Source organism: Thamnophis elegans, chromosome 4 (assembly GCF_009769535.1).
Source record: "Thamnophis elegans isolate rThaEle1 chromosome 4, rThaEle1.pri, whole genome shotgun sequence".
Classification (NCBI taxonomy): Eukaryota; Metazoa; Chordata; class Lepidosauria; order Squamata; family Colubridae; genus Thamnophis; species Thamnophis elegans.
The window spans coordinates 99,447,757-99,464,662 of record NC_045544.1 but is presented as its reverse complement, the minus strand read 5'-3'; the positions used below and the strand labels follow the sequence as shown (position 1 = coordinate 99,464,662).

The following is a 16,906-nucleotide window of genomic DNA, read 5'->3' as shown; positions in this document are numbered from 1 at the left end:
TTCAGTTTTTCTTTAAAACTGAGCACTGCATTGTGGTAAATTAGCCAGTCTCTCTTAATAGAGTTGATGGTCATTTATTTGTAACAGACAAGAGATGATCTTTTATCTTAGATCTTAAACTTTGGCTTCTAAGATAAATTTATCTCAGACCAGTTTCCTAGTTCTTGTACAGACTAAATAGTTTTGATTCTGTTATTTATATATCAAGCTTCTCCCCCACACATATTTTCTTTTGTGGTTATTTAGGGAAAACATGACGGGCTTTACTATATTTTAATATTTTTAGAACACAGGTTATGGGCACACTAAGGTGGAACCCTTTTCATAAACTGAAAAAAGCTTCTACATGCAACACACTCTCCTAGGTCTGTTAACAAGCTTCTGGCAGATGGGAAAAAAATCAAACATAGAAAATCAGTCTCTTACACTGCAGTCATTTTTGACTTATCTTTGTTTTGTAAGTAGCTACAATTTCCACCACAGAAATAGTATCTTATGTTTTGTAGATTCCATAGAGAGAGCATACCTTTCTTTGTGCATTTCATTATGCTTCCCCTAAGCACACCCCAGAAATGATTGTATTCTTCCCTCTCCTTTGAAAAGTTAGATCATACGAATGAGAAGTCTATGCAAAGTGCCAGTGCATATGTGGAATGGAGCAAGGGGCATGTCTGCTTCTGCCCTTTCATAGAGACTGCCTATCATTTCACTTCTATATTGGTTCTTGGGGGATTTTGTTGGAGTAGCATGCTTTTTGTATACTTTATGAATTGATGTTTGTGTCAGGTTCTGGAGACATTGCCATCTTTTGTGGTTTCCCATCTGCTTAACCATAATTAGCAATGGGGAAAAACATAACCCCTGGAACCTATGCATTCGCTCTGTTATGATTGATACTGCTGTTAAGTTTGTCTTGAAAGGCAATACATTAATTTTTTTAAACAACAACCTAATATAAGCCTTATTCTTTTGAAAGTAAATTTGTGAAAGGCTAATTTTGGAAGAATCCTGTACTTCCAAGATAAAAATCACAAGTTGTTGTTAGAATGCCCTTAGAGGAATTGCAGGCGTGAATTGATTTGCTCTCATCTTATTATGAAGGGATGGAAGTGCCATAGCCTTGCCAGAATCCCATAATGTCAGGTGGATCAAGCAAGAATTTGCTGCTGCTGTCCTTCCCTTGGTTTTTAGAAATATCAGAAATGTTTTATCTTTGGTTTGAAAACAGTTCAGATTTTAGGTAAGCTACACTATATGACTTTTTCCAGCTAAAGCAAAGATAACTGCAGTGGTGCAAGAATCTGGTGGGTTAGGACAAAGAAATGACTATAGGCAGCAAACCAATCTCTTCTTAACCATAATCTGTGTTAAGTGTAGTTATAATTACTTTCCATGAATTTAATACTTCCCAATTTTGTAATAGCATTTAGGAGAACTATTAAATTGTGCATCTCTTACTATAAAATAATTTAACTTCTTGCTAGACTTTAAGATCTTTGAAACAGATTTATGACTACATTTGACATAATAGGTTTTACTACAGGAAAGCTTACACCACAATAAATCTCGTAGTCTAAAGTATCCAAAGATATTATACGTACTGTTGCTCTTCTTCTGAGACTTTTTAGTGTTTGTTTGATGCAAATAAATGAAAATCTCTAGTTTGTATGCTAATTATATTTAATTATTTAAAACAACCTTTTCTAAACAAATGGCTGAAAAGAAATATTTATTTGATTGTCCCCTGGATTATCTGCCTTATTTCTTCTCATCAAATGTGACTTGTGGAAGTTGAAGTCAGGCAGCACACAAACGTATATGTCTTCTTTTTCTTACATGACTGCATCTTTTCAAGTGTATCTGCATGTATTTATACTCAAAAAAAGCAGTGGGTGTTTATACAGGTGGAGTCACTTGAGAATAATTTGGAGGTTCACTAGTTCATTAGCTCTGGCACAGATTGCCAATAGCTTTATTTAGGTTCTTGGCATACATTACACCAAATCACTGGTTTCTCAGATAAATTATAGCTACCAGATTTCATCCTTTGGGAATCTCTGTAACATTTTCAAGAGTCAACAATTTAGACAATGACACAATTATGCTCTGAGAATACCATCCTGGTTTTGGCATCTCCTGTTTTTTCCTCTTTCTGTGTGCTCTACCAGATCTCATAAATTATATACCATTGGTTTCTGGTAACAAACCTCACATTAAGCAGCACAGAACAAGATTAAATATAGTGACAGTTACTCCAAACACAGTGTTAAAGATACAATTCATTCACAAGACTTTCTTCTGCCTTTATTTCTTACACAACTGGAACCTGAAAATTATGGATTTGGAGTCTCTCTCTACCTAGAAGGTGAAATGTCAAAAAATTGCCATTCATGAGGAAAATTAAACTGTCTATAGAAGTTTTTTTAAAAAACTTTGTTAATTTCTCATCTCACAGGAGTTTTAGAGCATGTTAGATGGGCTTGAGTTCTATATACCGTGATAGGGAGAATCCATTTGAATGAATAAATTACAGTGAATGTGCAAGCATGATTGAGGCAGACAATGAGGACATCAATCAGTGACAGAAAATGGACATAGGAAAAAGAATTAGCTAGAAATACAAAAGGCTATGAGTTAATCATTTTTTCCATGGTTTGCTGAATGTCCCCAAGTAATTTTGCATCACATTAACACAGCAGTAGCAATAGCACTTAGACTTATATACCATCCCCTTAGTCTATGAAAATTCTCAGGCATCCATGCTCATGGTTGTCCCATTGGTGCATTTTCAAGAGGCAACTGGACTTCTCTTGGATGAGAAGCAAAACGTCTTCAAAGAAAAACCAGAAAGTCCCGTTGCCTCTTGAAAAAGCACCTTTGGGACAACCACCCCATAGTGTTTTACAGTACTCTCTGGGCGGTTTACAATGCCAGCATATTGCCCCATCCTCGGAAGGATGTAAGGCTGAGATAACCTCGAGCCCCATTAGAATTGAACTCCAGAGTGTGGGCAGTTTGCCTGCAATACTGTATTCTAAGCACTGCACCACTTGGACTCTTATTTCATATGAACCTTAAATAAAAAATAATAAAAATACATGTTTCAGAAAGGATGACTTTGGGTTGAGATATAATAATGTTGTTTACACTCCATCTTTCAATAAGGCCAAAAGCAAATATATTCAATTGAATATGAGATACACACAATCTAGACTAAGGCTTAATAATTTCTTCCAACATATACTCTATAGTACCATTAATTATTGTGGAATTGTTTTTACAGCATTTAACCAATGAACGTTAGACCAGTTACTATTATTTATTTTTCTCATCCCAGTAAATAGAGATATAGAAAGAAAATGACTGTCTTTTTATTTGAAGAAATTCATTCATAAATAGCAACCATGCTATATTTGATTTGCAGCCAATAAACAATGATACTCTCCCTCTGTCTTAACACCAGCTCAGTCAGGCTGTTTGGCTATTCAATCCCTTTCTGGCTTACAAGGGCTCTAGAGGGGCTTAAGCAGACTGGATCCTTCTAGAAGCAAGATCCTGCCATTATGTTCTGAATCTCTTACCTTGAAAATGTTGATTTGCACAAAATCAATTTACACTGTGCTATCGACTAGCAATTATATGGTTAAATTAAAAAAAAAAGGAGAATTGCCTGCTAAGAAAAAGAAAAATTAAAGCATGAAAAAGAATATTTTCTTGTGTACATCATATATTAAAAATGATAGAAGTATCCATGTATTTATGAACAGAAGTTTAGTGTTCATGCAAACACCTACTGATCTAGTAATCTGACTAAAGCTTTGTCATTATACACATATTTGTTCCCTTTGAGATGTAAAGATACAACTATAATTCATATGATTGCAATAGAAAAACCTCAAAATGCAATAGGAGATCCTGCTTTGTTACTATCTTAGTTTCACCCTAATAGTTGTCTTATTGGCCTGTTTAACACTGTTTTCATTTGTGCTTTGCTAAATCTACCCAAAGAACTTAGTACTGTAATTCCTAAGTTGTCCTATACATTTGATAATCTTTACTGCCTCATATGAAAGGTCCTTGTTTTAAAATAATTTATTTTTTTCTTTCAGGGTTTATTGGATTACCAGGGAGTAAATCATCAGATCATAATTTTGCGCCTTTTGCATTACATCGTCCGCTTCATATGGAGAATGCAGTGACTAGTGCTTCAAGAGGCCATGACGATTGTTTACTTGGCTCTAGCAACAAAGCCCACGAACAATCTCTCTGGATGCAGCTAATAGCCATTCCTGACTTTGGGACATCCAGTAAATTAAAGGAGCAAGAGGACTCCATATTAGAGAATTAACAAATTGTGATGGACTTTTGGAAATAGGTCAACATTGTTAGAAACAATAGAGCTGACACCATTTTGTTGATGAAACTTTTTTTTAAAAACTGCTATATAAAGCTTTTAAGAAAAGTAATTGAATCATGTATTCGCATTAGGAAATATGTAGGCTGCTCTTCTACCTTACAACGGAATTGACTGAGCCAGCTACTTTTGTAAAGCTGCCTTAGTTTTTATATTAAAGACATATTGTACAGCTTTTTAAAGAACAAATCTTCCCAAGTAGTGAGAGGCCAGACTTTGGTATTAGGTCCTCCATTCATTCCAGATGACTTCCACGCAGAAGAGCTCATGATCATTAAATGAAGTTGGTGGAGACAAGATGGAAAGATTGGAATTGATACTTCCGGTTATTCCTCCCTAAATTTCTGCCATAAAAGTCAGCTGCCTTTGTGCGTCTACAACAGAAGGAATTTACATAGAACATGTACCTGTCTGCTGTGCAAGAACCAGATTGGATCTTTCTTTGTGTAGAGCTTCTGCCTCTTGCAGTCCAGAGGAAGAAATATTGAAGTTGCTTTGAAAGTTGAAATTAAACTGTGAAAGTTTAAATGGTCCAAATAATTACACCAGGTTGCCTTTTATAATTTTCTTCCTATGTTATTTGTATATATTCTATAGCATAAACTGATGTGGGGAGGGAGGGGGGGCAATGTAGCAATAAGTTTTTGCATGTGGGTGAAAGCAGTTCCTACACCTGTGCAATATTGCCCCACGTTTTTAGAACAGGGTCCTACTGCATGATTTCTGGCACTGTTTTGATCCTCATTATGGTATTTTACTGTTGTTTAAATCCAGTTTGGGTGTCTGTAGTTTTTTTTTTAGACAAGCACTCTGGATTTAGTTATTGCTGCATTTATTCTTAAAATAAATTATCTGGAGGGATGAGTTAGTAACCATAATGTGGAATGTACAAGGACTACTGACTCAGTGGGTGGATTTGGGGTCGATAGCAGCACAGTATTCAAATTGATTCTGAGGGTAAAAATTTCAAGAGAGATGGAAACAAGTTTTTTTCTAAGTTTTAACAGGAGAATTTCTGAAACCTTCTCCCCACCTCCACCCCCAAGTGCAGCCTCCATAGCCTCATGTAAGAAAGTAGCTGCTTTTACCTACTATGTTGGTGAGGACTACTTACAGTTTACTTAGAAGAAGAAAAAATCTTGAACTGAAGGTAATTAATTCCAAAAAGCTGAATTGTGCAACCTAAATAATCAAAGCGAATTGTTTCTCTGAGCCAGAGATAGTAGTAAAAATAATGATTCCCTAACTGTAGACTGAAGGTCTGTCATATGCCATGGGAGAGACTGTGTGTCTGCAAAAAGACTTGCCATATTTGATGTCACTTCGTCCCCTTTGTGTGCCTAGAGATGGAAACAAATACCCTTCTCAGGATAAGGGTTCTCTCATAAAGTTCCTGGTTTGGGTTCTCTTGCATTTGCCAGGTACAGAAGCCTTCATGAACATAGGAAGCTGCCTCATTTTGAATCAGAGTACTGGTCTGTTTAGGTTAGTGGTTATTGGCAGGGTCTTTGCCAGCCCTTCTCAGAGATGTACAACACACACAGACACACACAGACACAGACACAGACACACACACTGTGTATGCTGGACTACTTACTGATTTACCATTCTGTCTCAAAGCCTGAGCATGATGGCAGCAGGTCCAGTTCACTATGGCATTTTCTCTAGTTGAAAGGAAGATACCTCTTTGTTACTTTAGGCACTGATTGGAAACCTAAGTATTTATGAACTGGACCCAGTAAAGACAACACACTCGGTGCTCCAGAGAGCAACCCTTGAAATAATTTAAAAGTTTAAACAGACCATTAAAAGGCCTAATGAAAATCTTTAGCTTTGCTTGCCTTTAATGTTTATTGGAGAGATGATCAAACAATTCTAGTTTTTTTTTAATTGGAGGGAAGTCAGTTGCTTCCAAAAGGATTAAGATTTTGCTTTAAAACAAGGAGAAAGTTCAGAATATTGAACTTATAAAATTAGTAAATTATGACATGCACATTAAGCTTAATCTTGAATGAAAATGAATCAAAATATAGCAAGTAAATTTCTAATGTAACAATGGTGGTTAGCAGATGTGCATGCCTGACTTGTTTTAAAAAGGCTTTTGCTTCTGAGAAATCTTTTGTGACTCATCATAGTTTATTAAATATAAAATGTTTAAAATGTTATAGGTTATAGTAAAATGTAAAATAATAGATATAGCTTGGGAAAACTCAAAACTGAAAGCTACAGTGATTTAATAAAAATTAAATGAGCAGTAAAGTTGTGCTGCACCACATTATGGTCAGGTAATTCAGATGTCATTTTTAATTGGCCATGTGAGGCAACTGAAAGTGAGTATAACAGATTCTGTCCCTTTTTCTCTTTGCCATATAATTTTATCTGGTCCTTGATTAGCTATATAGACTGGTACAGACTATAAATATGATTCCAAATACTGTGCCCCCCCTTCTGGTTTCACCAGCACCACTGAAAATGTGTAACTAACCTTCAAAAAGTTGCAGGCTTTGACTTCTCTTGAAGCCATCTAAAATGCATTTGTAGAATCTAGACTATGATTCTCTGTATTATCAACACCACTTCTGTGTGATTTCTCTGTATTGTTCCATAAATGTTCAATTCTTGTGCCTGTCTGTAATATGTGGAATGTTAGTCCACCTAGTGGAGATTCACCTATTCCCTGTATGTATTATTTTAACCCATTGTTTCAGAGATCTAGTGAATTTTAAAACACACACCAAGAACTCCCAACAAGCAAAATGTTTCACATCCTGGTGAAAGTTGTCCACAGAACTGCCTGGTAGTGGAGACTTAAGGACCGAAAGCAGTGAAAGTGCTAACCATCTTTTGGAAATGAGGATGTTAAGAGTGTATTATGTTAAAGTTCCTTACCCATCTCAACAGGCAAATGTCTTACCAAAATGACAGGGTTGATTAGCTGGTGCTGTGTGCATTGCTCTCAGTTTTAAGAACAATCTCAACAACTTCGTGCCATCTTCTTTAGTCCCATCTTTTATAGTGCTGTGCAGCACTTCAGATTCAATTTCAAAAAATGCTTGAGAATGCACAGGGGAGAGGAATATTGCCCTTGACTGCAACTCCTTAAAGCAGCTGTTGCCTGTATCATGTGACAGGTGTGAGATTTATTGAAAAAGATGCAGATGCCTTCAGAAGTGCTAAGGTGCATTCTCCCATGTGTTCTGTAGCACATTTTTAGGAAGAAAGCCATGTTAGTCTATGGTAATGAAAACTCGGAAAAGCTCCAGTAGAAACTTCTGAATATCACGTTATTAAAAGACATTGACTTTCGTGAGCTGCAGTTACTTAATCTGATGCATCAGTGACTAGATTGATACAGGATTTAAATTAGAGTGAGGTGGTGAGAAGAGAGGGGGGAAAAACAGGTTATGCTGAAACTCTCTTATCTCATAGGTAACCTGTGCACCTGATGAAGTGACCTTTAACTCAGAAGATTAGGACTTTTAATATAATGTGTTAGCCAGAAAAGGTGCTATTGGAGGCCTTCTGATTTTTTGAAGCACCATTTGGAATTGTATTTGAAGCACTGCTGACATCCAGCTATAGGCACACATGGTGTTGCTTTACATGCTTCGCTTCTGCTGAATCAAGCATTTCTTTGGTAACTCTACAGGAGGGAGATTCCTTGTTTGATAATGTCGGTCCATAACTTTCCTAATTTGATTTGTTATTTTAATTTCAAAATAGAAATGACAATGCTGTTAATAGGAATTTGATCTGTATATTTGCATGTTGCTTGCAAAATCTGCTTCAGTGGAAGAGGAAAGGAAATGGATTTAACAGCTAGCATTATGCTGCTCAGATTGATACTGTGCAAAATGCCAGAAATTCTTTCTGTTCCAACTACAGTGATGCTGATATACAACATTAGACACTTTTTGATTAAGAGTTTGCTATTATTCAGTGTGTCATAAGATCCTGTATTTGAATTTGACTATATTTTGAATGGAAATAATTACCAGAAGTATCTTTTAGCACACTGGCTTATGTTGGTTCCCAACATGGACCCAGGATAATGTGCCTAGACTTCATCTTTCTTTACTCACCAAAGCATGAATGAAACTTTGCTCCTGCTTCTGTTCCTGGAGCACTCCAGTGTTAAAATTAAATCCTTCTGTAGACTGGGATCTTGGGAGTTCCATGCATGCACCTTATGTTGGAAGACTCCTTTGTTCCTTACATGGATTGGAGCAAATGCTGCTCCTTAGGATACCCTAATTTGAGCAGTGGCTTTCTCTTAGGGATGGGTATGTGGAAATAAGGAGCTGCTATACAAAGGGGGGCTTTGAAAAGCCCAGTGCATGAGCAGTGGCGTCTGTGCTGCCTTTTTGCATCCCTTGTCCTCCCCTCTCCCCCAATTTCTTTAAAGGCTTGGCTGGCCCAGTGCCTTGAGATGTGTACACATACATATGTGTTAACTGATAGCATGGACGCGCAATGAGCTTGCTGCCATGGCTTTAGGCAAGCATTATAAGCCGAATACATATTTTAAAAATTCTGTGAATTATAACATAAACAGTAAATGACACGATATTGGCACTGTGTGGCCCAAACCCAAGCTTTCTTTTTTCCGCAGACATTTATCTATATAGATACCTATATCTAAAAACTAAATCAAATAATACCCATTTGGTTTTCCAGTTCACTGCAGGTTTTGTGCCTTGACAACCCCACTGTGAACTTAGTAAGACTTGTGGGTTTTTAAAATCTTGATGTAATTTAACATATATAACCTTTTTGTCTATTAGAGGATTTAAAAAATAAAATAAAATCCCCTTTTAAATAGTCCTGCCAAAACATTTTTATGAAGAATTTCCTTTGGTTGTGGAGAAACCAGATATAAATTTCTTCCCAGAGAATTACTAAGACTTTCAATGCTTTTATTTTCTTTCAATGATTGTAAATATTTGAATATTTATTAGATTAGAGCAGTTCTTCTCATCTGAGCCAAATGTTACCTGTGTGCAATGTTTCCTCTTTTCTTACTATTTCATGTAAGATTTTTTTTGTATAGCAGCAGAAATTTCTCTAAACTTCTTTTTGTAAAATTGAACTTGTTAAATACTGTAGGTTCCCCTTTTCTTTGTAATTAATGCACTCTACTGTTTTATAATGCTGTAACTTGTAGAAACGTTGTATATTTATTTTCTGCTTATTTAAGTTCTTGTAAAGTCTTTTTTTTCTTTAAATTTTACTTAGCATATATGAAAATAGTGATTGATCAGTTTAGAGCACTGTCTACTAGTTTGAGATACTTGGCGCTATTTTAGATATTAACCCCCTTATTTTCTCTCATTGCTCTTGCTTTCTTCTCTGTCTTGTTACAGCGTTTAAGTATAAAATGCAAGCAGAGAGTACAATTCCATTGTGTCATTAGGAAAGCCCCATGCTCAAGGTTTGAAACATTTGTATACGTTCTTGTGGGGACTGATGGTGGTTTTCAAAGAATTTTTACTAAAGCAGCAAGCAGTGAATTAGCCTTCAAAAATGATAGACATGATCCAAGGACTTGCATGGGCACGTTGTGTTCAGTCAGAATTCAGATGACCCCAGCAACTTGCCACAAAAATCAATGTTTCTGGAAAATTCATGAAATATCAGATGACAACCTTGTTGGTGCTTCCTGTTTCTTTCTTGAATTGTGCTAATATTAAGGGCTGTTAATACTGCATCCCTTGACCTCAGTTTATGTAGCACAGGATATGGCTGTTACCTCATGATCAAGAAGTACCTACAATTTATTCAAGAACTATTAAATTTTGAGTAGAGTGAAATTTTGCACCACTAGTTATTGTATGACAGACCTCGTCATCAGGTACAAACATCAACGTAGCACTGATCTTGTACTGATTAATCACTAATTTGTTTAATAGAACCCAGCATATGTAGCATTTTTATTGCAGTTTCCCTGGCTTACTTGTGTTTTGCACTGATGAAAATTTGACAGGGTAATTGCCACTTTACTTGTGCAATACTGCTGTAAATAACTGCAGATCTTTTTTTAAGATGCAATCCTTTATGTTCTTAATAATTTTATATGAATAAAACTTTTCAACTACTATTGTGTACTTTTAAAATTTATTTATCAGGAGTTTTCTACACCGATTTGCTTACGTGTATAGTTGCACTACATAAATCTCCATGCAGTTTGATGTCAACATCTCAAAACCATACCTGTAACATATCGTATTTTTCAGACTAAGATGCACAAGGAGTATAAGACACACCATGATTTTGAAGAGGTAAATTAAAAGAAAAAAGTTTTAGCCCTCCCCGGTCCCCAGGAGCACTCTGCAGGCCTCGCAATCCTCTGCATGAGTGAAAAATGGGGCAGGCAGAGATTTTGGGAGGCCTGCAAAGTGCTCCTGGGGGGCAGGGAGGGCAAAAACGCGATGGGTGGGGTGTTTGGGAGGCAAAAAAAATGGGGCGTGCAGAGGGTTTGGGAGACCTGTAGAGTGCTCCTGGGGGCTGGGGAGGGCAAAACACCCCCATGTTTTTGAAAAACGGGGCCGCTTTCACTTGTTTTTGCCCTCCCCAGCCCCCAGGAGCACTTTGCAGGCCTCCCAAACCCTCTGCATGCCCATTTTTGCAAAAAATGGGATGTGCAGGGTGGGTTTTGGAAGGGTAAAAATGGCTGTATTTGATGTATACCCACCCAGATTTTAACCCTCTTTTAGGGGGGGGGGGGAGGTCTTATACTGAAAAATATGGTAATCCATGAGGCAGCAAAATGAGCAGGGGAGTTAAAACAAGTCTCAATCTGAGAAAAGGATTATGTTTTTTTAAAACAAAGGTAGGAAAAAGTGAATTAAAAACGTAAGATATTTGCTTTTTGTATGGTACCAGATCTCTTTGAGGGAAGATTTTCTAAAATCCAGAAATGTCTTCCTTTTAGGCAAATAGGTAACAAACATGTTAGTACAAATTAGTTAAGTGACGTTTCTTTACAAAAGGAATACTTCAGCAAACAGCTACAGGGAACATTGTTTTATACCCCACCTTCAGAAGCTTACATTTCTCCCTGTTTTCTCCACATTTTAACCTCAATGAATAAATGGAATATGTATATTTAGAATGTTTTTGATTTGTAGGAAACAAGTAGTAGGGATTGCTACTATGAGCTACCTGGAGGGAGATATGCACCACAGAGCCAAATTGGGAAACAAAATAATCAACAAGGAAACCATTTTGGAACATCAACAAACTGCTAATAGCTTTAATATGACTCACATGTTGACTCACATTTGTTATTTTTTAGTTTAATATATTCTTAAACTCTCCTTTCTAATGCAAAGGGTTGAATCTGTTTAGTAATTTGTTGCTCCTTCATTTTTTGGAATTGGGTCCTGAGGTAGGAATTGCCTTATCCCTGCTGGCATTTAAGAAGGACCTTTTAAGATGGCTCTCCTTTGCCATACTTTTGGATCTTAATTTTTACAGTAATTTTGTTACCATATTTTGCAGCCTGGGTTCATTTTTTTCATAGTAGTAGTAGTATGCTTTTAAACATTTTTATTGATATGTCATGCAGAGTTGTGGCATGGGGTGAATAGAAATAGCATAAAATGAATTATTAAAAGATATACGGAGAGGGTAAAAATAATGTATGCAATTTTTTGTTGGCAGAAGATTCTTGAGATATGTCTTCAAAGTACTTAAAAGTTCAGCTTCAAATATTCTAATGCAATTCTAAACAGATTTCAAAATTAAGAGAAATAGTTGCATCCATAATAAATTTAAGTTTAAAGAGAGGGACCATTGGTGTCACTAGTAGAGTACCATACTTTCTACTATATGGAAAGATGAACTGTGATTCAGTGAGCATGCTGTTGTATTGGCACTGTAAGAGTAGAAGGCAACACATACCTAATTTCAGAGCAGTGCAATTCTTTCCATTTGGACTGCTTCCTGTACAACACTTTTCTTTGAAGAACTTTCTGGACTAACTTCTTGTTTCAGACACTCAAAATAGTTTCTAGACCAAAGTAGAAAGTCACTATTTTTCACATGCCTTTTGGTAAGATCAAATTATGATTCAGAAATGGGCCAGAGTATGCTAATACATCACTTTTCTACACTTACTGAATCTGTGGAATGATGGTAACTACTTGGAATGCTCCAAGATATTAGGAAAAGAGATGCTGGAAGAATCAATTAGTATAAATTGTAAATGTCCAGCCAAATATTTTGTGGATAAAATCTTATTTGCTCTTGGTTGGAGATTGATAAAATATACTGAGATGAGAGGGATCCTATCTTACGTTATAGAGATTTTTAAAGCCTGTAGATGTCAGGGAAATTATCAGAGTTCCCTCCATTATTTGCATTGGATCTCTATCTGACCTAGCTGGGGAAAGTGGCCAAGAAGACTGTAATCCATGTTGCTTTGTGGGAATTGGAGACTCCAGCATCAGGGAAAAGACCTGCTGATTTCCCTGATTCTCAACAAATTAAGCCTGAATCCAATGGAAATGAGAAAATATTGTATCTTCAATCTTTTCCCCTTGCAGAAGGTTAGTAGGAACATATTTATAGTTATAGAGAGCTTTGGAGAAGCAGATTATCAGGACCTGGAAGTCTGGATTCTCATTTTTAAGTCTTTACCTACAAAAGGTAAATTCAGAGATGTAAGTTTTAATACCAAGAATTAGTAGTGTTTTGAGACGAGTTAGGAACCCTTCAACCCTCTTTTAGTAATTCATTAAAATGGTCTCTTTGAAGCTTTGAAATTTCTTTCTCAGATTGTTTGCATGACAAACTAAGATAATGCTATTAGATAAATCTGTAATAGGATCCTCAATTTGCTGAATGCCCTTACTTCTTTCTTGGCTTCAAACTCTTACAAATGACCATCGGTGAGACTTGCATTAAGGAAAGACAACTATTCTTGTCTTAGATATTTGATGCTCTACTTCAGGTCAGATAGGAGATGCAATAAAAGTGCTAACCTGGTCTGTAAGACGGATGAGAAGAAACAGGTTCAGATTCAAGCTGAACAATGCAAAATGACTTTAATGTTAACTAAGAAGATTCCAAGACTACTATTTTCTAATCTGAAAGAGATTGTCGTTCCTAGGTTTACAATCTAGGAATTCTATGAGACTCAGTTCTTTTGCTAGAAGAGGAGGTAAAGGACATGACCAGGAGGGCTTTACCCCAGATTTGGCCAGTGTGCAAGTTCTAGACTTATCTAGAAGAGAATATGCTGAGAACTTGCTTATGACTTTATCAACTCTTGCTTAAATGATTCCAATTCACTCTTCAGTTTATAATGGAGTCCTTGAAGATTTGGAAACTTCAATTGGTCCAAAATGCAACAGCCCGCATGCTTAGTGGCCAGTCTCTATATTGCCATATTATACCACTGTTGTGAGAGCAAGGTCAACACATCTATATTATCTGAGTGACAAAAAAATGAACCAATGAATCTCTGGATCCTCTAATACAGGGGTGTCAATCTCGTGTCATCGCAGCAGCATCACGTATCGCGACCTTCCCTCCCTTCACTAAATTGGGCGTGGGTGTGGGAAGCGCGCAAAGCATCTGGCCCACGTGCTGGGAGTCTGACACCCCTGCTCTAGTGTCCGTTCATGTCCTCGGTAAATCAACTTGGATACAAGCAAAGATATTATCAATCCTTCTAAAATTGAAGAACATTATTGGATATTCATATCCAAAGCCTGCTGCCCTAAAAAGTCTATTTAATCCAGTCATTGCTCGAAGGTAAATATGTGCTGCTGCTGAATTTCTAGATGTGGACACACTGATAAACAGTCTGCCTTTCCAAGCAGCTGCATTTTGATGGGGAAACAGAAAGTGATAAGGTTTCAATCAGCTTGTGCATGCTGTGCTGAATCAGCAGGCTGCCTGAATTCTGGCACTATGCCTTCATTGAAGGGCCTCCATGGCTCCCTTACCCCTTGTGCAACCTGCCAGGCAGCCCTGCTTCAGATCCCAAGGGTGAAAATATGGCCAGGTGAAAGCATGAGCCTGGATATTTTAACTCAAAAAGATAATTTATAATGATGCAAAGTTATTTCAGCACATCTGAAGGGGAAAATGGCTATTTCTGCATAGAATTCATAACCAAACTTAAAATGTGCTTGGTATTGAGCATGCACTCTGGATCAGCTGTCTACCAGTAATTAAAAGTAAATGGAGGGTGTTTATGCATGAGACTTTTACAGGTAATGTAATATGCAAATATGTGGACAACATCCTATTTAGCTGGAACAGTCTTGGGGGGAAAATCCATTGGGTCAACATTGGACTTGACAGGTTCTACTTTTTAAGACATTTCAAATTAATAAGACTCCTAAACCTAAGATCATCTCAGAGAAATCAGGGCTGGATCCACCAAGACCATTTGTAGAAATTGGATTTCCATGGTCTGACACTACAGTGACATTTTGAAAAGGAGACAATATCTGACCTAGTCATGGAACTCATCTTCTCAATAATAATGTTGATAAGGCACCAAAAAGCCTCCCTCCAATGGACTCTCCCTCTTCATATTAGCTTTAATTTTTGCATGAGTTGCTTGAAGTTGTACAAGGCATTATGGAACATGTTACCATTCATGGTATCATGCTCCCTATAAAGAGGGTCAGGCCAGCCCATCCAATTCAGGATTCATCCAGTGATCTCTGTAATCACTTGATCAGTTTTAGATGTTAGCTAAATTAGCACATTCCCCACCCCCATTAATTCCAAATTGGATATAGGAGGAGGAAGGATGATCATTACCAGTGTAACTTGTAAATTACATATCCTGATTCAATTCTCTTTTTTTGCTGTAGACTTTAGACCTAGTGAGAAGCAGACAGAAGGAATCATATTCAGAGGGGGTTCATTTAACTTTCCTCACTTAAAAAGGCAAAAAAACCTATGCAAAATCATCTTAGCATACTTGAATTTCAGAGGAAAGCTTGATTATACACTGTGCTGTGTTCCATCTAAGCTGCCCGTGGCTCCTTAAAGAGTATCATAAAACACTTTAGCTGAGGTGCAATGTAATAGGGCAGCCCCTCCTGATGAGGGCCATATATACAACCATCTATTCTTTGGACAGTTGTAATAACAGCATTTGTATTCCATTAAGCCCTGTCAAGAGTGATTTCATGACCCAGCACTGCTACAGTTAGCTACAACAGTCACAACAGCTGTGGTGCAGAGTGGAGCTGTCTTTCCAAGCCCAGAGCAACTCATATCCCACAGGTGCTAAGGAAACAGCAGCAGTAACTGTTTATACAATCCAGGAGCTCTCATTACATTCCAGATGCTATGGTACCAATAAATAGACCTCTCTCTACTGTGCAGGCAAAAAACAATTTCAACCAGTGTTTCTCAAACTTGGCAATTTTAAGATATGTGGATTTCAATTCCAGCTAAAAGTGAGATCCTGAATATGAGACTTGTAGATCCTGAATCTGATACCCAAAGGAGGATCTGCTGACATGCAGATACTTCTAACTACATATATCTATTAAAGGATCAACTTAGCTAGATGCCAGTCTACAACCTTTAACAAAGCATTTTTGGTTGTGGGTTCACATTTATGCAAGAGTAATAGCTCTGGAGGCACTGATATATTTTTTGGGGAAAAAGGTAAACATTTATTTCATGTTATAGGCATTGTAACTGCTGCACTTTTTATAGTGATGAGAAATTTGTGGATTCCACCATTGGAATTACTAGCATTAAGCTGAACCACATTTAATCATACTTAAAATAACCTAGGCCAAATTTAGGCCTTAATTCATTAAGACCTATGTGCAAATTACTCATACTGGCCTTGGCCCAGTCATTTCTTTGAGTCTACATAAGTATGCTTAAATTTGCAACTAGCCAAAGTTTTTAAAGTTTAAGTTTCTACCCTCATTGTTGTTTTCCAATTCTTCTGGACTGAAAAGCAGATTATAATTTTCAAATAAATAAAATGATAAATGTGAGTAGAACTGGTCTCTTTTCAGCATCCACCCAAAAACCTCAAAATGTCCCTCTTAAAATTCTTAAGTGCAGACAGTATTTAAGTTTGCCATATGAAATAATTATTGGCTACCACTTCATCACAGAAACAAGTGAGTTAAGCCACATGATTTCCAGGAAAGTGTTATGAATTATATCTTCACAAGCTCTTGGCCTGGGATCCTTCATAATGTTTGGCATAGGATCAATTTAAGGATCAAGTCAGTGCATAGCCGAAGGATCCACAACAGCAACCTGAAAGGAGTACACACCCTCTCCAAGAACTACACAGTGTGAAAATGCTTTGGTGTGAAGGAGAAGCAAAGGAAAAGTTCCAATACAGGAATTTCAAAATTGATGGGTCTTTGGTTATTCCATTAAAGAGCTTCTTAGAATTACATATGGCTTGCATACACCATCAGTCACTTTCTTAGCATCCCTCAATTGCTGATTGAATTATGTATTAGATATTTTTTATTTTTAAAAAAA

General features: G+C 36.9%; 1 protein-coding gene across 3 annotated transcripts in view; it reads left to right on the top strand.

Moving 5' to 3' along the window:
• Window positions 1-9,939, top strand: part of BCL2L11 (BCL2 like 11) — a 33,513-nt gene extending 23,574 nt beyond the window's left edge. For all 3 annotated transcript variants that reach the window (XM_032215650.1, XM_032215652.1, XM_032215651.1), the window contains exon 4: window positions 4,110-9,939. In XM_032215650.1, the coding sequence (XP_032071541.1) occupies window positions 4,110-4,199 (90 nt within the window). In that variant the 3' untranslated portion in view covers window positions 4,200-9,939. The remainder of the gene's footprint in view (window positions 1-4,109) is intronic.
• Window positions 9,940-16,906: the final 6,967 nt, after the last annotated feature.